At 46.3% G+C, this 20193-nt stretch overlaps 1 protein-coding gene across 1 annotated transcript in view; it reads left to right on the forward strand.

Annotated features, from left to right (window-relative positions):
- LOC136055224 (nipped-B-like protein) overlaps nt 1-20193 on the forward strand; it is a 270748-nt gene that overhangs the window by 103176 nt on the left and 147379 nt on the right. The window contains exons 6-7 of the mRNA XM_065746940.1: nt 906-1057; nt 15249-15409. Coding sequence (XP_065603012.1) covers nt 906-1057; nt 15249-15409 — 313 coding nt within the window. The remainder of the gene's footprint in view (nt 1-905; nt 1058-15248; nt 15410-20193) is intronic.

Here is a 20193-nt window from a genome sequence, read left to right on the forward strand (position 1 = left end):
TAATACAATATAATTGGAATTGAGGCTAATGTATCAAATAAAATGAGCAAGAGAGAGTGCCTGATAAACTGAAGGCCTTACGCTAACGCTGAAGGCGGATGGCTGCAACAAACACCCACTGCCGAGTTCAATCCTGAAGGGAAGAGAGTGTCTTGTGATACACAAAACAGTTTTTATCTTTTCCTCTGGGTGGAAACATGTAAAAATGCAAAGCATCGCAAAGTCCTCTGGGGAATGTAGTAGTTCTTCTCTTCTGAGACAGGTACACCCAGAACTATCGATGATCCACAGAACTGGAGCATTAACTCTTTAACTCCCAATACACCACATGATGGTATGATGTGGAATATCAATAATACAACAGAAATCATAAAACCATAACACCTTGTGAGGCCACATCTGGGTTACTGTGTTCACGAAAGATGGTAGAGGTAGGACAAGGGGGAATGACTTCAAACTGAAAGAAGGAAAAATTTAGGTTAGATGTTAGGAAGAAATTGTTTATTCAGAGTAGTGAGACACAGGAACAGTTTGCCCAGAGATGTGGTGGATGCCTCCTCCCTGGAGGTGTTCAAGGCCGGGCTGCATGGGACTCTGGGCAGCCTGTGTTGAGTGGTAACCTTGGCCACAGCAGGGGGGTTGGAACTGGGTGATCTTTGAGGTCCCTACCAACCTAAGCCATTCTAGAATTGTATGATTTTCATTCAAGCTTCTACTGAGCTAGAACTAACCTATTGTAGCTTTAAATATTGTTTTTGAATGTTTTTTTTAATTAAGTTGGAGTTTGATGCCTTTTCTGGAAGTTATAATGTTCCAGAGATGAATTATTCAAAAGGAATAATGAACTTGTCTACACTTGCTTTTGTAACTTCTAAAACCTTCTTAAATTTTATTTTTATTTATAGCCGGTTTGTGCCACCGCAGACAAGCTCTGGTAACAGGTTTTTGGCGCAACAGAACAGTCCAGTGCCTAGTCCATATGCTCCTCAAAGTCCTGCAGGATATGTGCCATATTCACATCCTCAGAGTTATACAGCACATCCTCAGTTGCAGCAAGGTAAATCAGTGATGTTTGTTTTCTGTCTTGTGTTAGCTTTGCCTTCACATGCGTGTTTCATGGATCTTGATTTCTTTCCTTTCCTTGAAAGAGTCACAAATCTTTGTATTGATTGAGCATTATTTTTGGTATGTGTAGCTTTGCCTCCCAAACTATTTAGGGTATTGTACTTTAAAAAAAAAAGTGAAACATATCATGTTACATTCTTCATCTGTTTACACTGGTTTTTGCATAATTATAATCTACGTATGGCAATAGGTGAAAGCTATGACTGTTGTTTACCTTGGATGGGTTCTGAGGGGTCTGGTGGATAAAGTTGCTAAGCCACTATCCATCATATTTGAAAGGTCATAGTAGTCTGGGGAAGTTGCCCCTGATTGGAAAAGGGGGGGGGGGGGGGGGGGAAAAAACAAAACATTTTCAAGAAGGGGAAAAAAGAAGATCCTGGGAACTACAGGCCAGTCAGTCTCATCTCTGTGCCTGGCGAGATCATGGAGCATATCCTCCTGAAGGCCCTACTAAGATGCATGGAAAATGAAGACCAAGGTGATTGGTGGTAACCAACATGGATTCACCAAGGGCAAGTCATATCTGACAAACTTGGTGGCTTTTTATGATGGAGTTACAGCATCAGTGGATAAAGGAAGTGGGATCGAGTGCACTCTCGGTAATTTTCCAGATGATGCCAAGCTGAGTGGTACAGTTGACATGCTAGAGGGAAGGGATGCCATCCAGAAGGACCTGTACAGGCTTGAGAGGTGGGCCCGTACCAACATCACAAAGTTGAAAAAGGCTAAGTGCAAGGTCTTGCACCTGGGTAGGGGCAATCCCAAGCACGGATACAAGCTGGGCAGGGAATGGCTTGAGGGCAGCCCCGAGGAGAAAGATTTGGGGGGTGTCAGTTGATGAAAGACTCAACATGAGCTGGCAGCCTGCGCTTGTAGCCCAGAAGGCCAACACTATCCTGGGTCATGTTGAGAGGAGTGTTACTAGCAGATTGAGGGAGGTGATTCTGCTCTTGTGAGACCACACTGGAGTACTGTGTCCAGTTCTGGAGCTATCAACACAAGAAGGGCATAGAGTTGTTGGAGTGGGTCCAGAAGAGGACCACAAAGTTGATCGGAGGGCTGGAGCATCTCCCCTATGAGGACAGGCCGAGAGAGCTGGGACTCTTCAGCCTGGAGATGAGAAGGTTCTGAGGAGACCTTATAGTGGCATTCCAGTACCTGAAGGGGCCTACAGGAAAGCTGGGGAGGGACTTCTAAGAAGGGCAGGTAGCAACAGGACAAGGGGAAATGATTTTAAACTGGAAGAGGGTAGATTTAGACTAGATGCCAGGAAGAAATTCTTTCCTGTGAGAACAGTGAGACGCTGGAACAGGTTGCCCTGGGAGGTTGTGGATGCCCCCTCCCAAGAAGCATTAATGGCCAAGCTAGATGGGGGCTGTGAGCAGCCTGGTCTAGAGGGAGGTATCCCTGCCTGTAGTAGGGGTGTTGGAACTAGGGTCCAACCCAAACCATTCTATGACAGCAAAACTGCTGCCTTGGACTTCCAGAGGGTGGACTTTAAATTGTTCAGAACAGTAGTAGGGAGGGTCCCTTGGGATTCAGTCTTGGAGGGTAAAGGGGTACAGGACAGCTGGTTGCTTTTGAAGAAAGAAGTCTTAAAGGGGCAGGAGCAGGTTGTCCCCCTGAGCTGCAAAATGGGGTGGGGAAGAAGACTTTTGTGGATAAACAAGGAGCTTTTCTTGAGGTTTTAGTAGAAAAAGAGAATCTGCCTCCTGTGGAAGAAGGGATGGGCTATTCAGAGTACCAAGAAGTTGTTAGAGCGTGCAGGGAGAAAATTAGAAAGATAAAAGCCTGGCTTGAACTCATCTTGGCTACTGGGTTGCTAGGCTATAAGCAGCCCCGGGGAGTGTGGAAGCTAGCATCTGCCCACATAGCACATCAGATGAGAAAAGAGTGTTGCTGCCCACTGGCAACAGGGAGGGGGAAGTCAGAGTGAGTGCAGCCCACACTGCCCATACAGTACTGCAGCAGCAGGTGTGGGAGGTGGATCAAATGGTAAGGCGGATAAGTGCTGTCCCTCTTTGCTCGGGTGACCAGCTCTCTTATTGGTAGTGTCTGAGACTGTAGGTTTAACCATGGTCTCCACCAGACAGCGAGTGGGCTTGCCCCAAGAAGACTGGTGACTCAGATGGAAGGCCTGCCTAGAAATGTGGTTGTTCAGGTCTCTGGCTATAGGGAGTGCCTGAGTCTGCTGCTGCTGGGGGAGGGTGGCCAGGATTCCACATGCACAAGGTGCGAGCAGGTAGATGAGCTGCTCAGCCTGGTGTTGAAGGGACTGAGAGCCATCAGGGAGTGTGAGCAGATTGCCTGCTGCAGCAAATCACTGGTGAGGTGGAAGGAGGGGTGCCAGGGACTTAACCTCAGAAAAGTGGTGAACCCCCTGTCACAGTCAGACAGATCTGTTGTGTAAGGACAGTTGGAAAACAGTCCCGGCTTGCCATCAAGGGTGCGCTCCCTGCCTGCCTACCTTGCTTCCCCAGGTCCCCCTAAATAATAGGCTTGGGGTGCTGGAAACTGAAGAGGAGGTGAGTGGGGAGGCAAGGGAGGATCTGCCTAAGATGGGCACTAGGGTGAGATGGTCATCCCCACACCTTGAGACTGCCTCTGCCAGGAAAGACAGAAGGGTAGTTGTGGTAGGTGATTCCCTTTTCAGGGGAACGGAGGGCCCCATGTGCAGACCTGACCTGTAGGGAGGTGTGCTGCCTCCATGGGGCCCAGGTTAGGGATGTCACCGAAAAACTCCCAGGTCCTCTGATTATTATCCATTATTGATAATTCAGGCAAGCAGTGATGAAATCACTCAGGGAAGCCAGCAAAACATCAGAAAGGACTTTAGGGGTTTAGGGAGGTTGGTTGTAGGAGTGGGAGCACAAGTAGTGTTTTCTTCCCTGCCTTCTGGGGTGGTGAGGGATGTGGAGCTGCATAGGCAAACTCAGGCTCTGAATAAGTGACTGAAAGGCTGGTGCTGCCATAGGAGCTTTGGCTTCTTTGGTCATGGGGTTGTTTTCTCAGCACCTGGCCTGATGGCTGTGAATGGGTCTTGCAGGTGTTTGAGGGGAAAGCAGGTCCTAGGCCAGGAGCTGGCAGGGATTGTTGAGAGAGCTTTAAACTAGGTATGGAGGGGGAAGGGGAGTAATTGTCCCTTGTTATGGTGAAGTGAGTAGTTCAGAGTTGCCAACTAGATCTGATGGGGGAAGAGGGTGAAGGTCAGCAGGACAGAGAAAGGGCTTGAGGGTGTTGTTGTAGGAGATTGCAGGGAAATTCCTCTGTAGAGTCCTGTAGAATATTGTGAGGACTCCCTGGGGGAGATATTGCAAATTCCGTCTAAAATCTTCTTGCATCCCTTTAGGGATACCACCTTCACCTGTTGCTTCCCTAAAGTGTCTGTATACAATGTGCACAGGATGGGGAAAAAACAGGAAAAGTTAAAGGTCTGTGCGTGGTTGCAAGGCCATGATGTCATAGCAATCAGGGAGATGTGGTTAGATGACCTGCGTGACTGGAATGCTGTCAGGGATGGCTAGAGGATAGCCAATGTTGCTCTTGTATTCAAAAAGGGCTTTGACGGAGCACTGGAACAGGCTGCCCAGAGTGGTGGTGGAGTCTCCTTCTCTGTATGTGTTTGAGACCCACCTGCATGCCTGCCTGTGCAACCTGGTCGAGGAAGCTGCTTTGGCACAGGGATTGGACTCCGTGGTGTCTAGAGTTTGTTATTCAAGTGATGCAGCTGCATCCTAGTTTGTGGGAACTTAGAAATGAAACTCATTCAGAACCAACAGCATTTGACACTGTTTCCCACAGCATCCTTATAACAAAGTTGAGCAGGTGCAGAATAGATGAGTGGACAGTGAGGTGGGTTGAGAACTGGCTGACTGGCAGAGCTCAGAGGGCTGTGATTGGTGGTGCAGAGTCCAGGTGGAGGTCTGTATGTAGCGGTGTTCCTCAGGGGTCGGTGCTGGGTCCGGTTCTGTTCAACATCTTCATCAATGACCTTGATGAGGGGATAGAGTCCACCCTCAGCAAGTTTGCTGATGATGCGAAGCTGGGAGAAATGTCTGACATGCCAGAAGGCTGTGCTGCCATTCAGCGAGGCCTGGACAGGCTGGCGAGTTTGGCAGAAAGGAACCGGATGAAGTTTAACAAGAGCAAGTGTAGAGTCTTACAATTAGTGAGGAATAACCGTGTGCCCTGGGAAATAACCGTGGTAGAGGCTGGGGGATGAGCTGCTGGAGAGGAGCTCTGAGGAGAGGGACCTGGGTGTCCTGGTGGATGACAGGTTGGCCATGAGCCAGCAGTGTGCCCTCGTGGCAGTAAAGGCCGATTCTGCAAGTCCATGGTTCTGGATGAGGTCCACCAGGGAGTGCTGAAGGAATTGGTGGATGTGATAGTCGAGCTGCTTTCCAGCATCTGTCTGTGTTCCTGGTTATCTGGTGATGTCCCTGAAGACATGGCTTGCCAACGTGCCTCCCATCTACAGATATGGTTGTAGGGAGGATATGGGGAACTACACACCTGTCAGCCTGACCTCAGTGCCAGGGAAGGTTATAAAGCAGACTGTCTTGAGGGAGATCATGCAGCATGTAAGGACAACCGGGGGGATCAGGCCTAGCCTGCATGGGTTCACAAAGGGGAGGTCCTCCTTGACCAACCTGATCACCTTTTATGATCTAGTGACCCATCTGGTGGATGAGGGAAAGGCTGATGTTGTAGTCTACCTAGACTTCAGCAAAGCCTTTGACACTGTCTCCCACAGCATTCTCCTGCAGAAGCTGGGTCTGTGGCTTGGACCGGTACATGCTTGTCTGGGTAAGGAACTGGCTGGAGGGCTGGGCCCAGAGATAGGTGGTGAATGGAGTTAAATCCTGCTGGCGACTGGTCACTAGTGGTGTTCCACAGGGGTCAGTACTGGGGCCTGTCTTCTTCAGCATCTTCATTGATGACCTGGATGAGGGCGTTGAGTGCAACCTCAGTAAGTTTGCAAATGACACTGAGTTGGCTGGAAGTATCAATCTGCCTGGGGGTAGCGTGGACCTACAGAGGGATCTGGACAGGCTGGATAGCTGGGCTGAAGCCAATGGAATGAGGTTGTATGGGAACTGCTGAATCACAGCCTGAACCACTGATTGGTCACCTGAGGTGAGCACTGAGTCAGCCATGGGGGCACAGGTGGAGGTGTGATTGGAAGGGGTGGAGCCTGGCTCCTCCTCTCCCAAACGTCATTTAAGGGCTGACCACCACCAGGGAAGGATCTCTTCTTGGAGATCCATCCCACGTGGAGTCCCATGCGAGCCTTGTCATCTTGAAGGTGAACCATCTTCTCTTTTGTATTATTTGTATCCTATCTATATAGCCCTACTCAAAATATACCATCATCTGTATTATTTCTTTGTGAAGAACCATCCTTGGGAGTTATTTACCCCACACTTGGCAAGCCTAGTGATGCTAATTCATACTTAACAAACATGTCCTTCATTTGGAATATGTTTAAATGGGGCAGGGGGGAGAATGTTACCCCCCTAGACCAAACAATCCCTGGTCTAATTCCAGGGTTCATGGGGTCACCCTACTATGGGTTGGCATCCATTATTGAGAAATGGGAATCCTTGTGGGTTCCAGGGACTGCCTCTCCCTCCCCAGCTTATTTGAATGACTACTTTCTAGTCTTGGATAAAGACATACTCATTACCAAGGAGCGGCGGCTAGCTGCCTCTGCAGTAGCCTGGCCTCTAGTAATGGCCATACTTAAATTAGACGCTGCAAATATTAACATGGAAACTGAAAACCAATTATTAAGAGAGTGCATTGAGAAACTTGAGCGACAGCTGCGTACGTTAACAACCAAAAAATCTGGCCTAAATGTCCCCACGAGACAAATATGGAGTATATCAGTAGAGGACATCAAAAAATCAGAGGAGGCAGACTTGGATATTGCAGAAAATAAGATCTCTAAGGCAGATCTTGAAACTCCATCTTTGATGGATTCATTCAAGATCTGGCCTATTGTAACTCAAAAAACAAAGAAGGTACAAGATAGGCCAGCAGGGGTGCCTCCTGACCAATGGCCCCCTGCTGAAACCTGCCTTCATGTAACAGCTTGTCCATATACGGCTAATGAGTTGATGGACCTAGTACAGCGGTTCCATCAAAAACCAAGGGAAAGCATACCATCATGGCTCTTAAGGTTATGGGATGCAGGAGCTGAAAGTGTTTTAGTGAATGGGATGGAGATGTCACAATTAGCGTCCATAACCATACACCCAGCCTTGAGGCAAAGGTTATACGTAGCCATCCACTGCAGCGGTTTACGGGCAGGTTCGGCCCGGTTCCGTGACGATTGGTGCGGGGGACCCACGGACCCACGCCCCAGGAAAGGGGAAGGGGGAAAGGGAAAAGGGAGATGGGCCTAGGAACAAAACAGCGGCAACGATCTGAGGAGGAAAGCTAATTTACTAAATAAGATATCGGAAAGCAAAATAACACAATATAGTACAATATAATTGGAATTAAAGCTAATAAATAAAATGAGCAAGAGAGAGTGTCCGATAAACCGAAGGCCTTACGCTAATGCTGAAGGCAGACGGCAGCGAGCACCCACTGCTGAGTCCATCCCAAAGGAAAGAGAGTGTCCCGTGACCGCAGACAGTTTTTATCTTTCCCTCTGAGCGTAAACACGTAAGAACGCAAAGCATCGCAAAGTCCTCTGGGGAATGGAGTTCTTCTTCTCTTCTGAGACAGGTATACCTGGAACTATCAATGATCCGTGGAGCTGGAGCATTAACTCTTTAACTCTAAATGCACTACATGATGTTATGATGTGGAATACCAGTACCAAAAATCATAAAACCATGACATGATGAAAACCATTCTATTATAGATTGGATAATGGCTGCATGCTACCTAACAAAACTGACGTTCCCCTCAACACCGGTTTGTGGTCCTCTATGGAGGACCTCCAGACATACATCTGAGAGTTAGGTGTGAGGGAGGCTATGTACGTGGATACATTTGAAAGCCCTGATACAGAGAAATTGACAGCGGGCATGGGAGATCTCATACTGCAGCAGGCCCCCTCCCACCTATAGGGGATGCTAGTTTCCATATTAAATCCATTGGTGGCCTCAGAGGCCGTCATACAGCAGGCAGCCCAGTTAGCGGCAGACTTAGGGGAGACAGAGCGCATAAGAACCAGGCACAACGTCCGTATAGTGGAAGAAGCTGAAGCCTTCCCCATTAAAACCAGAAAGCCTGCTCCACGGATAGCCCGATCAGGCCCCGTATGGGTATCCCGGAGGTCTATGTTTAATGACCTCATATGGACTGGGGTTGTGTTTACCAAAATTGATGGGCAACCCAACCATGTTTTGTTACAGCTGTGGAAACAGCTTAAAAATGATCAAAAATTTGAGTGTTCCCAGAAAATCGGGAGTACGAATTATACAAGAAACACCGACAACAACCTGGAATCTGGCAGATTTCATAATACCAAAGAGGAAAAAAAAAGAAAACATCCGCAGGTGTTGTGGGCTACAGTGCCTGAGCCACCTGTGGCAAAAGATTTGGATCTGGCAAAGTTCATGGATTAACGAGAAGCACTGGTCCCCATAGGACCTCCAGATGTGACCAGAGGCCCTATGTAGAACTGACAATATTCTGGTCTAAGACAAGTGTACAGGAAATGATGGCTCTAGTGGATACTGGTGCAGAAACATCAATCGTATATGGAGACACAACAAAATTTAACGGTAATAGAGTGATGATTGGTGGGTTTGGGGGACAGACTATTCCAGTCACCCAAACGTGGTTGAAATTGGGGATTGGGGGTCTCCCGCCCCGGGAGTATAAGGTGTCGATTGCCCCAATTCCAGAATACATCGTGGGCATAGACATTCTATGGGGTCTGGCTCTCCAGATGACTGTGGGAGAGTTCAGACTACAGCAGAGGTACGTTAGTATCTGGGCAATACAGACAGTATTGAGGGGCCACGTGAAACATGAGCCCGTTTGTTTGTTGAAAGCATGCTGGATTCCTAATGTAAGACAGTATAGACTCCCAGGGGGGCAAGAAGAAATATCAAGGACGGTGCAGGAACTAGAAAACGTAGGCCTTATAAGACCTGCACACAGTCCATACAATTCTGCCATATGGCCAGTGCAGAAGTCGTATAGAAAATGGAGAATGGTGGTGGATTATAGGGAACTAAATAAGGTCACACCGCCTGTCCATGCGGCCGTACCCAATATTGCCTCCTTAATGGACACTCTTAGTAGGGAAATCAAAACCTACCATTGTGTCCTGGATTTAGCAAGTGCGTTTTTTAGCATACCTATTGCTAAAGAATCATAGGATCAATTTGTATTTACGTGGGGAGGCAGGCAGTGGACCTTTCAGGTCGTGCCACTGGGGTATGTGCATTCACCAACGTACTGTCATAATTTGGTGGCACGTGACCTGGCTGATTGGAGAAAACCAAACAATGTGAACCTATACCACTATATTGATGGCCTCCTGTTAACATCCGACTCACTGGAAGCAGTAGGGGAGGCGGCCGATTCATTAACTGCCTAAGTGAAAGAGGATGGGCTATCAATCCTCAAAAAGTGCAAGGTCTAGGACTGTCCGTAAAATTCCTGGGAGTAGTCTGGTCAGGAAAGACCAAATTGTTACCTAATGCTATTGTAGATAAGGTTCAGGCATTCCCAGTCCCTACAACACCAAAGCAGCTGCAGGAATTCCTAGGTATATTGGGATATTGGCGTTCCTTTATACCTCATTTGGCGCAGCTGCTGAGACCTTTATATAGACTTACATAAAAGGGCCATTTATGGGATTGGGGGAGAACAAAACAAGATGATTTTCAACAGGCAAAACAAGTGGTTAAACAAGGCCAGGCATTGGCTGTATTTGATCCTACCTTCCCAGATGAATTGTATGTTCATGTAACTCAAGATGGTTTTGGCTGGGGCCTGTGGCAATGTCAGAGTTCTGTTCTGACTCCCACTGGATTTTGGTCTCAGGTGTGGCATGGAGCAGAAGAAAGATATAGTATGATTGAAAAACAGTTATGGGCTGCCTATTCTGCATTACAAGTGGAAGGGCCAATAACAGAGACGGCTGAAGTTACAGTTAAGGCTATGTTGCCAATTCAGGGGTGGGTAAGAGATCTGACCCACCTTTCTTAGACAGGGGTGGCCCAGGCACTGTTGGTGGCACGATGGGTCGCCTATCTCAGTTAGAGGAGTAGTCTGTCTTCCTTACCATTGAAAGAAGAGCTTCAGGTGATTCTAGGTCCAGTAACGTATCACAGTGATGCACCAAAATAAACTTTGGTTGCTCCTCCACGGAAGAGTCCCATCCAGGAAGGAAAATATCCCATTCCTGAAGATGCCTGGTACACAGTTGGGTCCACCAAGGGCAACCCAAGTAAGTGGAGAGCAGTAGCGTACCATCCTGCCACAGACACAATGTGGTTCATAGGTTCATAAGGTTGGAAAGGACCTACAAGATCATCTAGTCCTACCATCCTCCTATCACCATCCCTACCCACTAAGCTAGTAAATCAAATCCCTTAGCACCTCATCTAAACGCTTCTTGAACAGCACTAGGGATGGTGCCTCAACCACCTCCCTAGGCAGGCCATTCCAGTGCCTGACCACTCTTTCAGAGAAAAAAAATTTCCTCAAATCTAATCTAAATCTTCCCCGGCGCAACTTGTGGCCATTCCCTCTTGTTCTGTCATTATTTATCTGGGAGAAGAGGCCCACCCCCTCCTTACCACAACCCCCCTTCAGGAAGTGGTAGAGTGTGATAAGGTCTCCTCTGAGCCTCCTCTTCTCCAGACTAAACAATCCCAGCTCCCTCAGCTGCTCCTCTTGAGACTTGTGCTCCAGACCCCTCACCAGTTTTGTTGCCCTTCTCTGAACACGCTCCAGGGCCTCAATGTCCTTCTTGTAGTGAGGGGCCCAAAACTGAACACAGTACTCGAGGTGCGGCCGCACCAGAGCTGAGTACAGGGGGATGATCAAGGCTGCACCAGAGCTGAGTACAGGGGTCCAGCAAGGGCAACCCAAGTAAGTGGAGAGCAGTAGCGTACCATCCTGCCACAGACACAATGTGGTTCAAAGAAGGGGATGGTCAAAGCAGCCAGTGGGCAGTGCTGTGGATCGTGTGGATGGTTATAACCAAAGAACCTGTTGATGGTATCCTGAATATTTGCACAGACAGTTGGGCTGTGTATTGGGGGCTCACTCTTTGGATCGCACAGTGGGCCACCCAGGATTGGACTATCCACTCCCAACCGATATGGGGCAAAGATATGTGGTTAGACATATGGAACGTAGTTAAACACAGAACTGTATGTGTCTACCATGTTTCTGGTCATCAACCCCCACAGTCACCAGGAAATGATGAAGCCGATGCACTGGCCCGAGTTAGATGGGTTGAGAACTCGCCATCTGAGAATATTGCTTACTGGCTACATTAAAAGCTGCGGCATGCTGGGCAGAAGACCATGTGGGCTGCCTCTAAAGCAGGGGAACAGCCTGTACAACTATCGGACATTGCTCAAGCATGCTGAGACTGTGACGCTTGCTCTAAGAAAAGACCGAGGTCGTTGCCTGAAGCTACAGCCCATCTTGCTAGAGGACACAATCCTCTACAGAAGTGGCAGGTTGATTATATTGGGCCCCTCCCTCAGTCTGAGGGGGCGAGATATGCCTTAACCTGTGTCAACACCGTGAGTTGGCTAATGCAGGCCTATCCAGTACCAAAAGCCAACCAGGCATACACTATAAAGGCACTCACAAGGTTGATGGCTGCCTACGGGACACCGCAAGTCATCGAGAGCAACCAAGGGATTCACTTTACGAATGCAATGATACAACATTAGGCAGAAGAAAATAATATTGAGTGGCGATTCCGCATGCCATATAATCCAACAGGGGCTGGACTTATAGAATGTTATAATGGTATTCTCAAGGCTGCCCTGAAGACAGACTCTCAGTCCCTGCAGGGGTGGACAAAGAGACTCCACGAGACCCTGCGGGACCTGAATGAATGATCTAGAGATGGCAGACCCAGTGCCTTGAAAATGTTACAGACAACATGGGCCTCCCCACTTAGGATCCAAATTACGGGCACCGATAATGAGGTGAGACCTCAGATTGGCCGTGAGAACAATCTTCTGCTCCCTGCCCCTGAGGACCTAAAACCAGGTACCTATAAAATAAAATGGCCCTGGAAGGTGCAGGTAGGACCACAATGGTGCGGCCTACTTGCACCTTGGGGCAGATTATTGGAGGTGGGGGGTTCGGTAGCCCCTCTGGTAATTGGTACATGGCCTACTGAATTAATGACCAACACTCCAGCCTTTATTGCTAAGGGGACCCCTATCATGTCTCTGTGGCAGATCAGGACACCCCCTTTAGTGCCTGATATAGTCGTACAGCCACAGACATCGGGTCAAAGGGTTTGGTACAGGCGGCCAGGGCATGCCCCTGTACAAGCTGAAGTGTTGACCCAAGACAGGAATACAGCCTGTATCTTACCCTGGAGAGCGGATCTTCCCCTCTTGGTACCTTTGAAACACTTATATTATTCCCCATAAGTCTATGAGTCGCCAGAAGGAACCAAATAATGCTGCAGTGTTCCAGAGTTGCTATAAGACCATGTGCAACATCTGGTGATGGTTTAACTGGGACTGATGACACATAAGATGGACCTGCACTGTGTGATCACATGCTTCCAGTAGATACCACCGAGCACTGGCCCAAAGAAGAGTTCGACTGATATGCCAGTCACTCATCTTGGATTACATCAATACGCGTCGCGACAGGCAATTATGTAAGCGTTGTCATGTATTGGGTCTCTGTATCAAGGGGGGCTCATCTTATGGTTGCTTGTTCAATGGTTCATGTCATGAAGGGGTGGAGTGTATGGGAACTGCTGAATCATGGCCTGAACCACTGATTGGTCACCTGAGGTGAGCACTGAGTCAGCCATGGGGGCACAGGTGAAGATGATATACCTGTGTAATTGGAAGGGGTGGATTCTGGCTCCACCTCTCCCAAACCCCATTTAAGGGCTGACCACCACTGTGAAAGGATTTCTTCTTGGTGATCCCTCCCACATGGAGTCCCCTGTGAGTCTTGTCATTCTGAAGGTGAGCCATCTTCTCTTGTGTATTATTTGTATTCTAAATATATAGAACTTCTCAAAATATACCATCGTCTATACTATTTCTTTGTGAAGTACTATCCTTGGGAGTTATTTACCCCACAGAGGTTCAATGAGACCAAGTGCCGGGTCCTGTACTTTGGCTGCTACATCCCCCGCCAACGCTAGAGGCTGGAAGACTGTGTAGAGGAAACAGACCTGGAGATATTGGTTGATGCTTGGATCAACATTGAGCCAGCAGTGTGCCCAGGTCACCATGAAGGCCAATGGCATCCTGGTTTGTATCAGTAACAGTGTTGCCAGCAGGAATGGGAAAGTAATCATCCCCCTGTATGCAGCACTGGTGAGTCCATGTCTCAAGTACTGTGTTCTCTTTTGTGCCCCTCACTGCAAGAAAGACATTGAAGCCCTGGAGCACATCCAGGGAAGGGCAATAGTGCTGGTGAAGTGTCTGGAGCACAGGCTTCATAAAGAGAATGGCTGAGTTAGCTGGGATTGTTCAGTCTGGAGAAGAGGAGGCTCAGGGAGACCTTACTGCTCTGTGTAACTACCTTAAGGGAGATTGTAGTGAGCTGGGGTTCAGCCTCTTCTCTCTTGTGACTGTGATAGGATGAGAGGGAATGGCTTCAAGTTTCACCAGGGGAGATTCAGGCAGGATGCTAGGGAATATTTTTTCTCCAAAAGAGCATTTTGGCAGTAGAATTGGCTGCCCAGTGAGGTGCTGGAGTCACTGACCCCGGAGTTGTTCAATGAATGTTTAGACATTGTGTTGAGGGACGTGGTTTAGTCAGACCGACTGCTGATAGGTGAACAGTTGTACTGGATAATCTTGTAGGACTTTTCTAGCCTTGGCGATTCTATGTTTCTGGTGTGGTTTTTTTTTCCTGTTCTAGATAAAAACCTCATTTTTTGCTTATGTAACTGCATTTTTCTTGACACCTTATTTAGCCTTAGCAATCCTTTGGCATATAGACAAGTTATTTAGAATTATACTCTAAGTATGCTGTAACTGTCAAAGATGACCTTCAGGATGAATTAGTTTCTGTTCTTTCTTTTAAATACTGTCTTGATCAATATGAACACTGCTAGGAGTATATAGGTATTTGTTTTGTTGGTAAGTAGAGTTCTTATTGGATTCTTCTAAATAATCCAAATTACTGGTTAAACACGTATTTCATATCTGATGTGGCAGGAGTTCTGAAAGGGGGTGGACGTGTATTTTTTTTTTTTAAATTCTGCTGCTTGAGGGTAGATGGGGCATTGGTCAGGGAGTGGTGAGCAATTGCTTGTGCATTACTTGTTATAGACATTTCTATATATAGTCATAACTGTTTTCCTTTTCTCTATATTAATAAATAGTTTTATCTCAACCCATGAGTTCTGCTTTGGTTTTTTTCCCCCAGTTCTATTTTCCATCCTGCTCAGTGAACAACTGTGTGGTGCATAGCCTCCTGCTGAGTTAAACCACAATAAGCTGTCTCCTTGGAATATGTGTATAATTGTTCTGTATGCAGTGTAGTATGTCTCATAAATACATTGAAAGCTTTATGTACTGGAGGAATTGAATACAAATTAAGGAAATTATTTTCTGTAACCTGTATGGAAATTGTACTGATATTTATTAGGATAGATTTGGAGCTTGGCTAGTCTGTATGTGAAATTTAGTGGTTTTTTTTAATCTTCTTGAAAGCTCAAATCTTAAATGTGTGATTTTTGTTTATGGTGGTTTTGGCAAAAGTATTCAATCAAGGGGAGAAAAAAAAAGAATTCTTGTTCATATTCCAGACTTCTTGTTTCTAACTCACTAATATCCAAAATTATGGTGCTTTCTGTGAAACCTTTAAGAATGAGTGTGTGTGTATGTGTGTGTGTGTGTATATGTGTGTATATATATATATATATATATATATATATATAACATAGTTATTTATTTATTTTTTTTGTATTTCAGCTTCAGTGTCCAGTCCCATTGTTACAGCTGGAATGAGGAATCTCCATGAAAGTAAAGTTTCCAGTCAGTTGTCTGGAAATTCAGCTAATCATCATGCTGATAATTCTAGACATGGCTCAAATGAAGACTACCTACAGATGGTGCACAGACTAAGTAGTGATGTATGTTGCCAAAATCAACTTATTATGATAAAGGAAATGTCTTTAGCTGCCTTTAAAGTCAGATATTTTACTTTGTTGTCACTGATAGATAAAACCACTGAAAATATATTTAAGTTTCAGACGTATGTGCTCAACTGTGCAATTTTAACATGTGAGATCTTATTTCTAGGTCTCTCTTTTGGAACAGTTAATAACATTCATTCTGTTGAAGTTATGAAAAGGAATGTGTGAGTTTATTCTAAAGAAGTGGTAGTGTTGCTACTCTTACTGCATCAACATATTGATGTAAACAATTCTGGATTCTGAATAGGTATATAGTTTGTCTTTCTGAACATCTCTGTAATTCTCAATTACACTTGACGTATTTGAATAATGTGTTGAGTAGTATTGTAATCCTGCCAAAGGCAAGAGTTCATATGGCAGAAATTCTTTCTGAAATATTGAATGCTAATGTCTTTAACAAACAAAACAAAAAACCCTACCTTCTTTCACAGTTGTTTATTCTAGTTGCTATTGTTCTAAGTATTGATTGATTTTTCATCTTAATGAGAATCTAATCCTGTGGATGAAGCTTGATGGCTGTTCTTGAGAAGCTTGGCATGATCTCTTAACTCCTCTTAAGAGGAGGGCACTTAAGTTTCAATTTATACTTTTTTTGATGAGCTCTTCGAGCAGTGTGTTTATAAGGATGCCTATGATAGTAGGTATAGTAGCATTTATAAAATGTGATGAAAAAGCTTGTGAGTAGGCGCTTTTTTTTCCCCCTTAAAATGTTTTCTTTAGTTTACATAAACTGTGGGTAACTCTTTTTGGGTTAAATAAGCTTGTGGAAGCAAACCAAGTGTTGTATTCAATAGGTGTGCTATTAACATCAGGCTCTCTAAATCCCTTACCAGGGTTAATACTGTGGAGGGTCATTCGTGTTTTCTTTTATTTTTAAATAGGAGTATGTTGAAGAAAAGTATTATCAAGGAAATAGCATCTTAAAAATTCTTTCATGGAAGAATTGTAATCATAGAATGACCTGGGTTGAAAAGGGCCTCAAAGATCATCTAGTTTAAACCCCCCTGCCGTGGTCAGGGTCACCAACCACTGGACCATGCTGCCCAGAGCCACATCCAGCCTTGCACTGAATGCTTCCAGGGATGGGGCATCTACAACCTCCCTGGGCAACCTTGTTCCTGTACATCACTCTCTGAGTGAAAAACTTCTTCCTAACATCTGACCTAAATCTCCCTTGTCTTAGTTTAAAACCACTCCCCCTTGTTCTTGTGCTATCCACCTGTGTAAACAGTCATTCCCCCTCCTGTTAATGCACTCTCTTCAAGTACTGAAAGGTCACAATAAGGTCTCCCTGGAGCCTTCTCTTCTCCAAGCTAAATGAGGCCTGTTCCCTCAACCTTTCCTCATAGGAGAGGTGCTCCAGCCCTCTGGTCATTTTAGTGGCCCTCCTCTGGATCTGTTCCAATTGCTCCTTATCTTTCTTATGCTGGGGTCCCCAGGCCTGGATGCAGTACTCCAGATGGGGCTTCACGTGAGCTGAGTAGAGGGTAACAATTTCCTCCCTTTCCCTGCTGGCCACACCTTTTTTAATGCAGCCAAGAATATAGATGGCCCTCTGGGGTGCAAGTATGCACTGCTGACTAATGTCCAGCTTTTTGTCCACCAGGACCCCGAAGTCCTTCTCTGCAGAGCTGCTCTTCAGGAGTTCTTTCCTCAGTCTGTATACCTGGGATTGACCCGTCCCAAGTGCAGCACCTTGCACTTGGTCTTGTTGAATCCCATTAGGTTCACACAGGCCTACTTTTTCTCCTATGGAGAGGTCCCTGTGGATGGATTCCTGTCCTTCCAATGTATTGACTGCACTGCTCAGCTTGGTGTTGTCTACAGACTTGCTGAGGGTGCACTTGATTCCATTTTCTATGTTGTTGATGTAGGTGTTGAGGAACACTGGTCTCAAGACTGACCCTTGGGGGGTACCGCTTGTGACTGGCCTCCACCCAGATATAGAACTGTTGGATCACAACCCTTTGGCTGTAACCTGCTCACCAGTTCTTAATCCATTGGTCAGTCCATCCTTCAAATCCATGCCTCTCCAATTCAGATAGAAGGATGTGGTGAGGGACCATGTCAAAGGCTTTGCAAAAGTCCAGGTATCATAGAATCACAAGGTTGGAAGAGACCCACAAGATCATCTGGTCCAACTGTCTACCCATTCCTCTTGCTATCACAAGCTACTAAACCATATCTCATAGCTCCTTATCCAGATACCTCTTGAACGTTGCCAGGGACAGTGACTCTACCACCACCCTGGGCAAGTTATTCCAGTGCCTGATCACTCTCTGAGAGAAAAGTTTTTCCTTATGTCCAATATAAATCTCTTTTGGTGCAACTTGTGGTCATTTCTTCAGGTCCTGTTTGTTGCCTGGGAGAAGAGGCCAAACCCTTCCTCATCGCAACCTCCCTTCAGAAAGTTGTAGAGTGCAATGAGGTTTCCCCTGAGCCTCCTCTTCTCCAGATTAAACAATCCCAGGTCCTTCAGCTGCTCTTCATAAGACTTGTGCTCCAGACCCCTCTCCAGTTTTGTTGCCCTTCTCTGGACATGTTCCAGGGCCTCAATGTTTTTTCTTGTAGTGAGGGGCCCAAAACTGAACACAGTACTTGAGGTGTGGCCTCACCAGTGCAGAGTACAGGGGGATGATCACCTCCCTGCTCATGCTGGCCACGCTATTTCTGATGCAGTCCAAGATGCTGTTGGCCCTCTTGGCCACCTTGGCACACTGCTCGTTCACATTCAGCCAAGCATCCACCAACACCTTCAGGTCCCTTTCCTCCTCATAGTCATCCAGCCACTCATCTCCAAGCCCGTAGCGCTGCCTGGGGTTATTGTGGCCAAAGTGCAGGACCTGGCACTGGTGGCAACCGTCTCCGGCTCTTGTGGTTGCAAAAGGGTGTTTATTCAGTCTTTGGATCAGTAGTGGAAGCTCTTGAAAATAAAAAGTTGTTCTTGACATTTTTTGAGCTATGTTAAAGGTACGTTATCTAGAGAATCTTGATTTTGTTAAGATTTTTTTTTGAGAACATTAATATTAAGGATAATTTATTTCGCGATGTTTAAATTTCTCATTATTTAAAAAAAGTTCAGCATTAAGTTTGTTATTCAGGTGATGCAGCTGCATCCTAGTTTGTGGGAACTTAGAAATGAAACTCATTCAGAACCAACAGACTACGTACATGTGGCACATGCTTTTGTTATTCAGTTTATCTGGAGAAACGCTAAAGGGAAACAGCAATAACCCTCTCAGCAACTGCTACCTGCTGCGAAGAATGCAAGGTTTGGGAGATATTTTGGTGTGTTGGTGATTTTAAGGGAGTTTCTGGGCCCATGGGCTTTGTATGGGGAGGGTTTAGCCAGCATAGGCTTACAGGTCTTGTGATAGGAGCAGGTGAGTGAGTGCCTGCTGTCTCTGCTGTGCCTGCCTGTTCAGGCCATGTGAAGCACACACTAGCAGCAGCTGCTGCCTGCTGAGGGCAGTGTGAGGCTTATGAGGTACCTGGTCTGAGGGAGTTTTTTCACCCTCAGTGTCCTTGGTCTAGTGGTCACAAACTTTCCCCAGGGTGCTCAAACAATGGTGACCACTGAACAGAAAGCTATGTTCTCTGTGTCCCCTGTGGTATTAGCACCTGCTGGGTCCATTGTGGCTACCCAAACAGAACTTCCAAGGGAGCACACTGCCACCTGGGTTTCCAGCGCAGGATGTGCCAGAGGTTTCTATTGGTGTCTGAGGGCAGTAGCAAGAATACCTGTAGGAGTTGTGCCCAGGCAGAAGAACTGCTGAGCTTGGTGGCTGGCCTTTGGGAGGAAGTGGACAGGGTGAGGAACATCTGTAAGCCTGAGGAGACTGGTAGAACTGTACTCTGCCCTCAGTGGAACAAAAATGTTAATTAGGCATAACAGATGACAAGGGGGATTCTGTATTCTCTCTACCAGGCAGAAGGCATTGACTTGAAGGATAGAGGTGAATGGAAATAAGTCTCTGCTCAGGTCAGTGGGAAAAGCTCTTCCTTGTCTTCCTTCCCTTACATGACAGATATAAGGCTTTGGAATTGGAAGGACAGGGGCGTGATGAGGTGAATGATAGTACATCTATGCAAGAGGAGTCATCGAGGTCAGTTCAGCTTATCCCCTTACATCATGACCATCTCCATAAAGAAAACATTATGGGTTATTGCTGTAGGGGATCAGAGCCTGATCTTGTCAACCAGACCCACCTTTTTTTAGGTAAGTTTGCTGACTTACTGGATCTTGGGTTAAGGATATTACTAGGAAACTTCCTAGCCTGGTGCAGCATTCAAATTATTATCTGCTCTTGCTTTTTTCATATGGGTAGTGACAGAATCATAATGAGAAGTCAAGTGTGATCAAAAAGACTTATGGTTATGGGAAATTGGTGAAGTATTCAGGAACATGGGTAGTATTCTGTCCTTTCAGATGTAGGGAATGATGTTGTGGGGCATCATGAGGAGGACCACAAAAATGATCCAAGGGATGGAATGCCTCCCTATGAGGACAGGCTGAAAGCTCTGGGGCTGTGTAGCTTGGAGAAGAGAAGGCTCTGGGGAAACCTGAGAGCAGCTTTTCAGTATCTAAGGGGGGGGCTGTAAGAAGGAAGGATTTGTTGTGATAGGATAAGGGAAATGGTTTCAGACTAAAAGAGGGGAGATTTGGACTGGATATAAGGAAGAAGATTTTTTACAGTAATGGTAATGAAGGACTGGAACAG

This window comes from Cyrtonyx montezumae, unplaced genomic scaffold (genome assembly GCF_038088225.1).
Source record: "Cyrtonyx montezumae isolate F1298 unplaced genomic scaffold, pur_monq_1.0 scaffold_4, whole genome shotgun sequence".
Classification (NCBI taxonomy): Eukaryota; Metazoa; Chordata; class Aves; order Galliformes; family Odontophoridae; genus Cyrtonyx; species Cyrtonyx montezumae.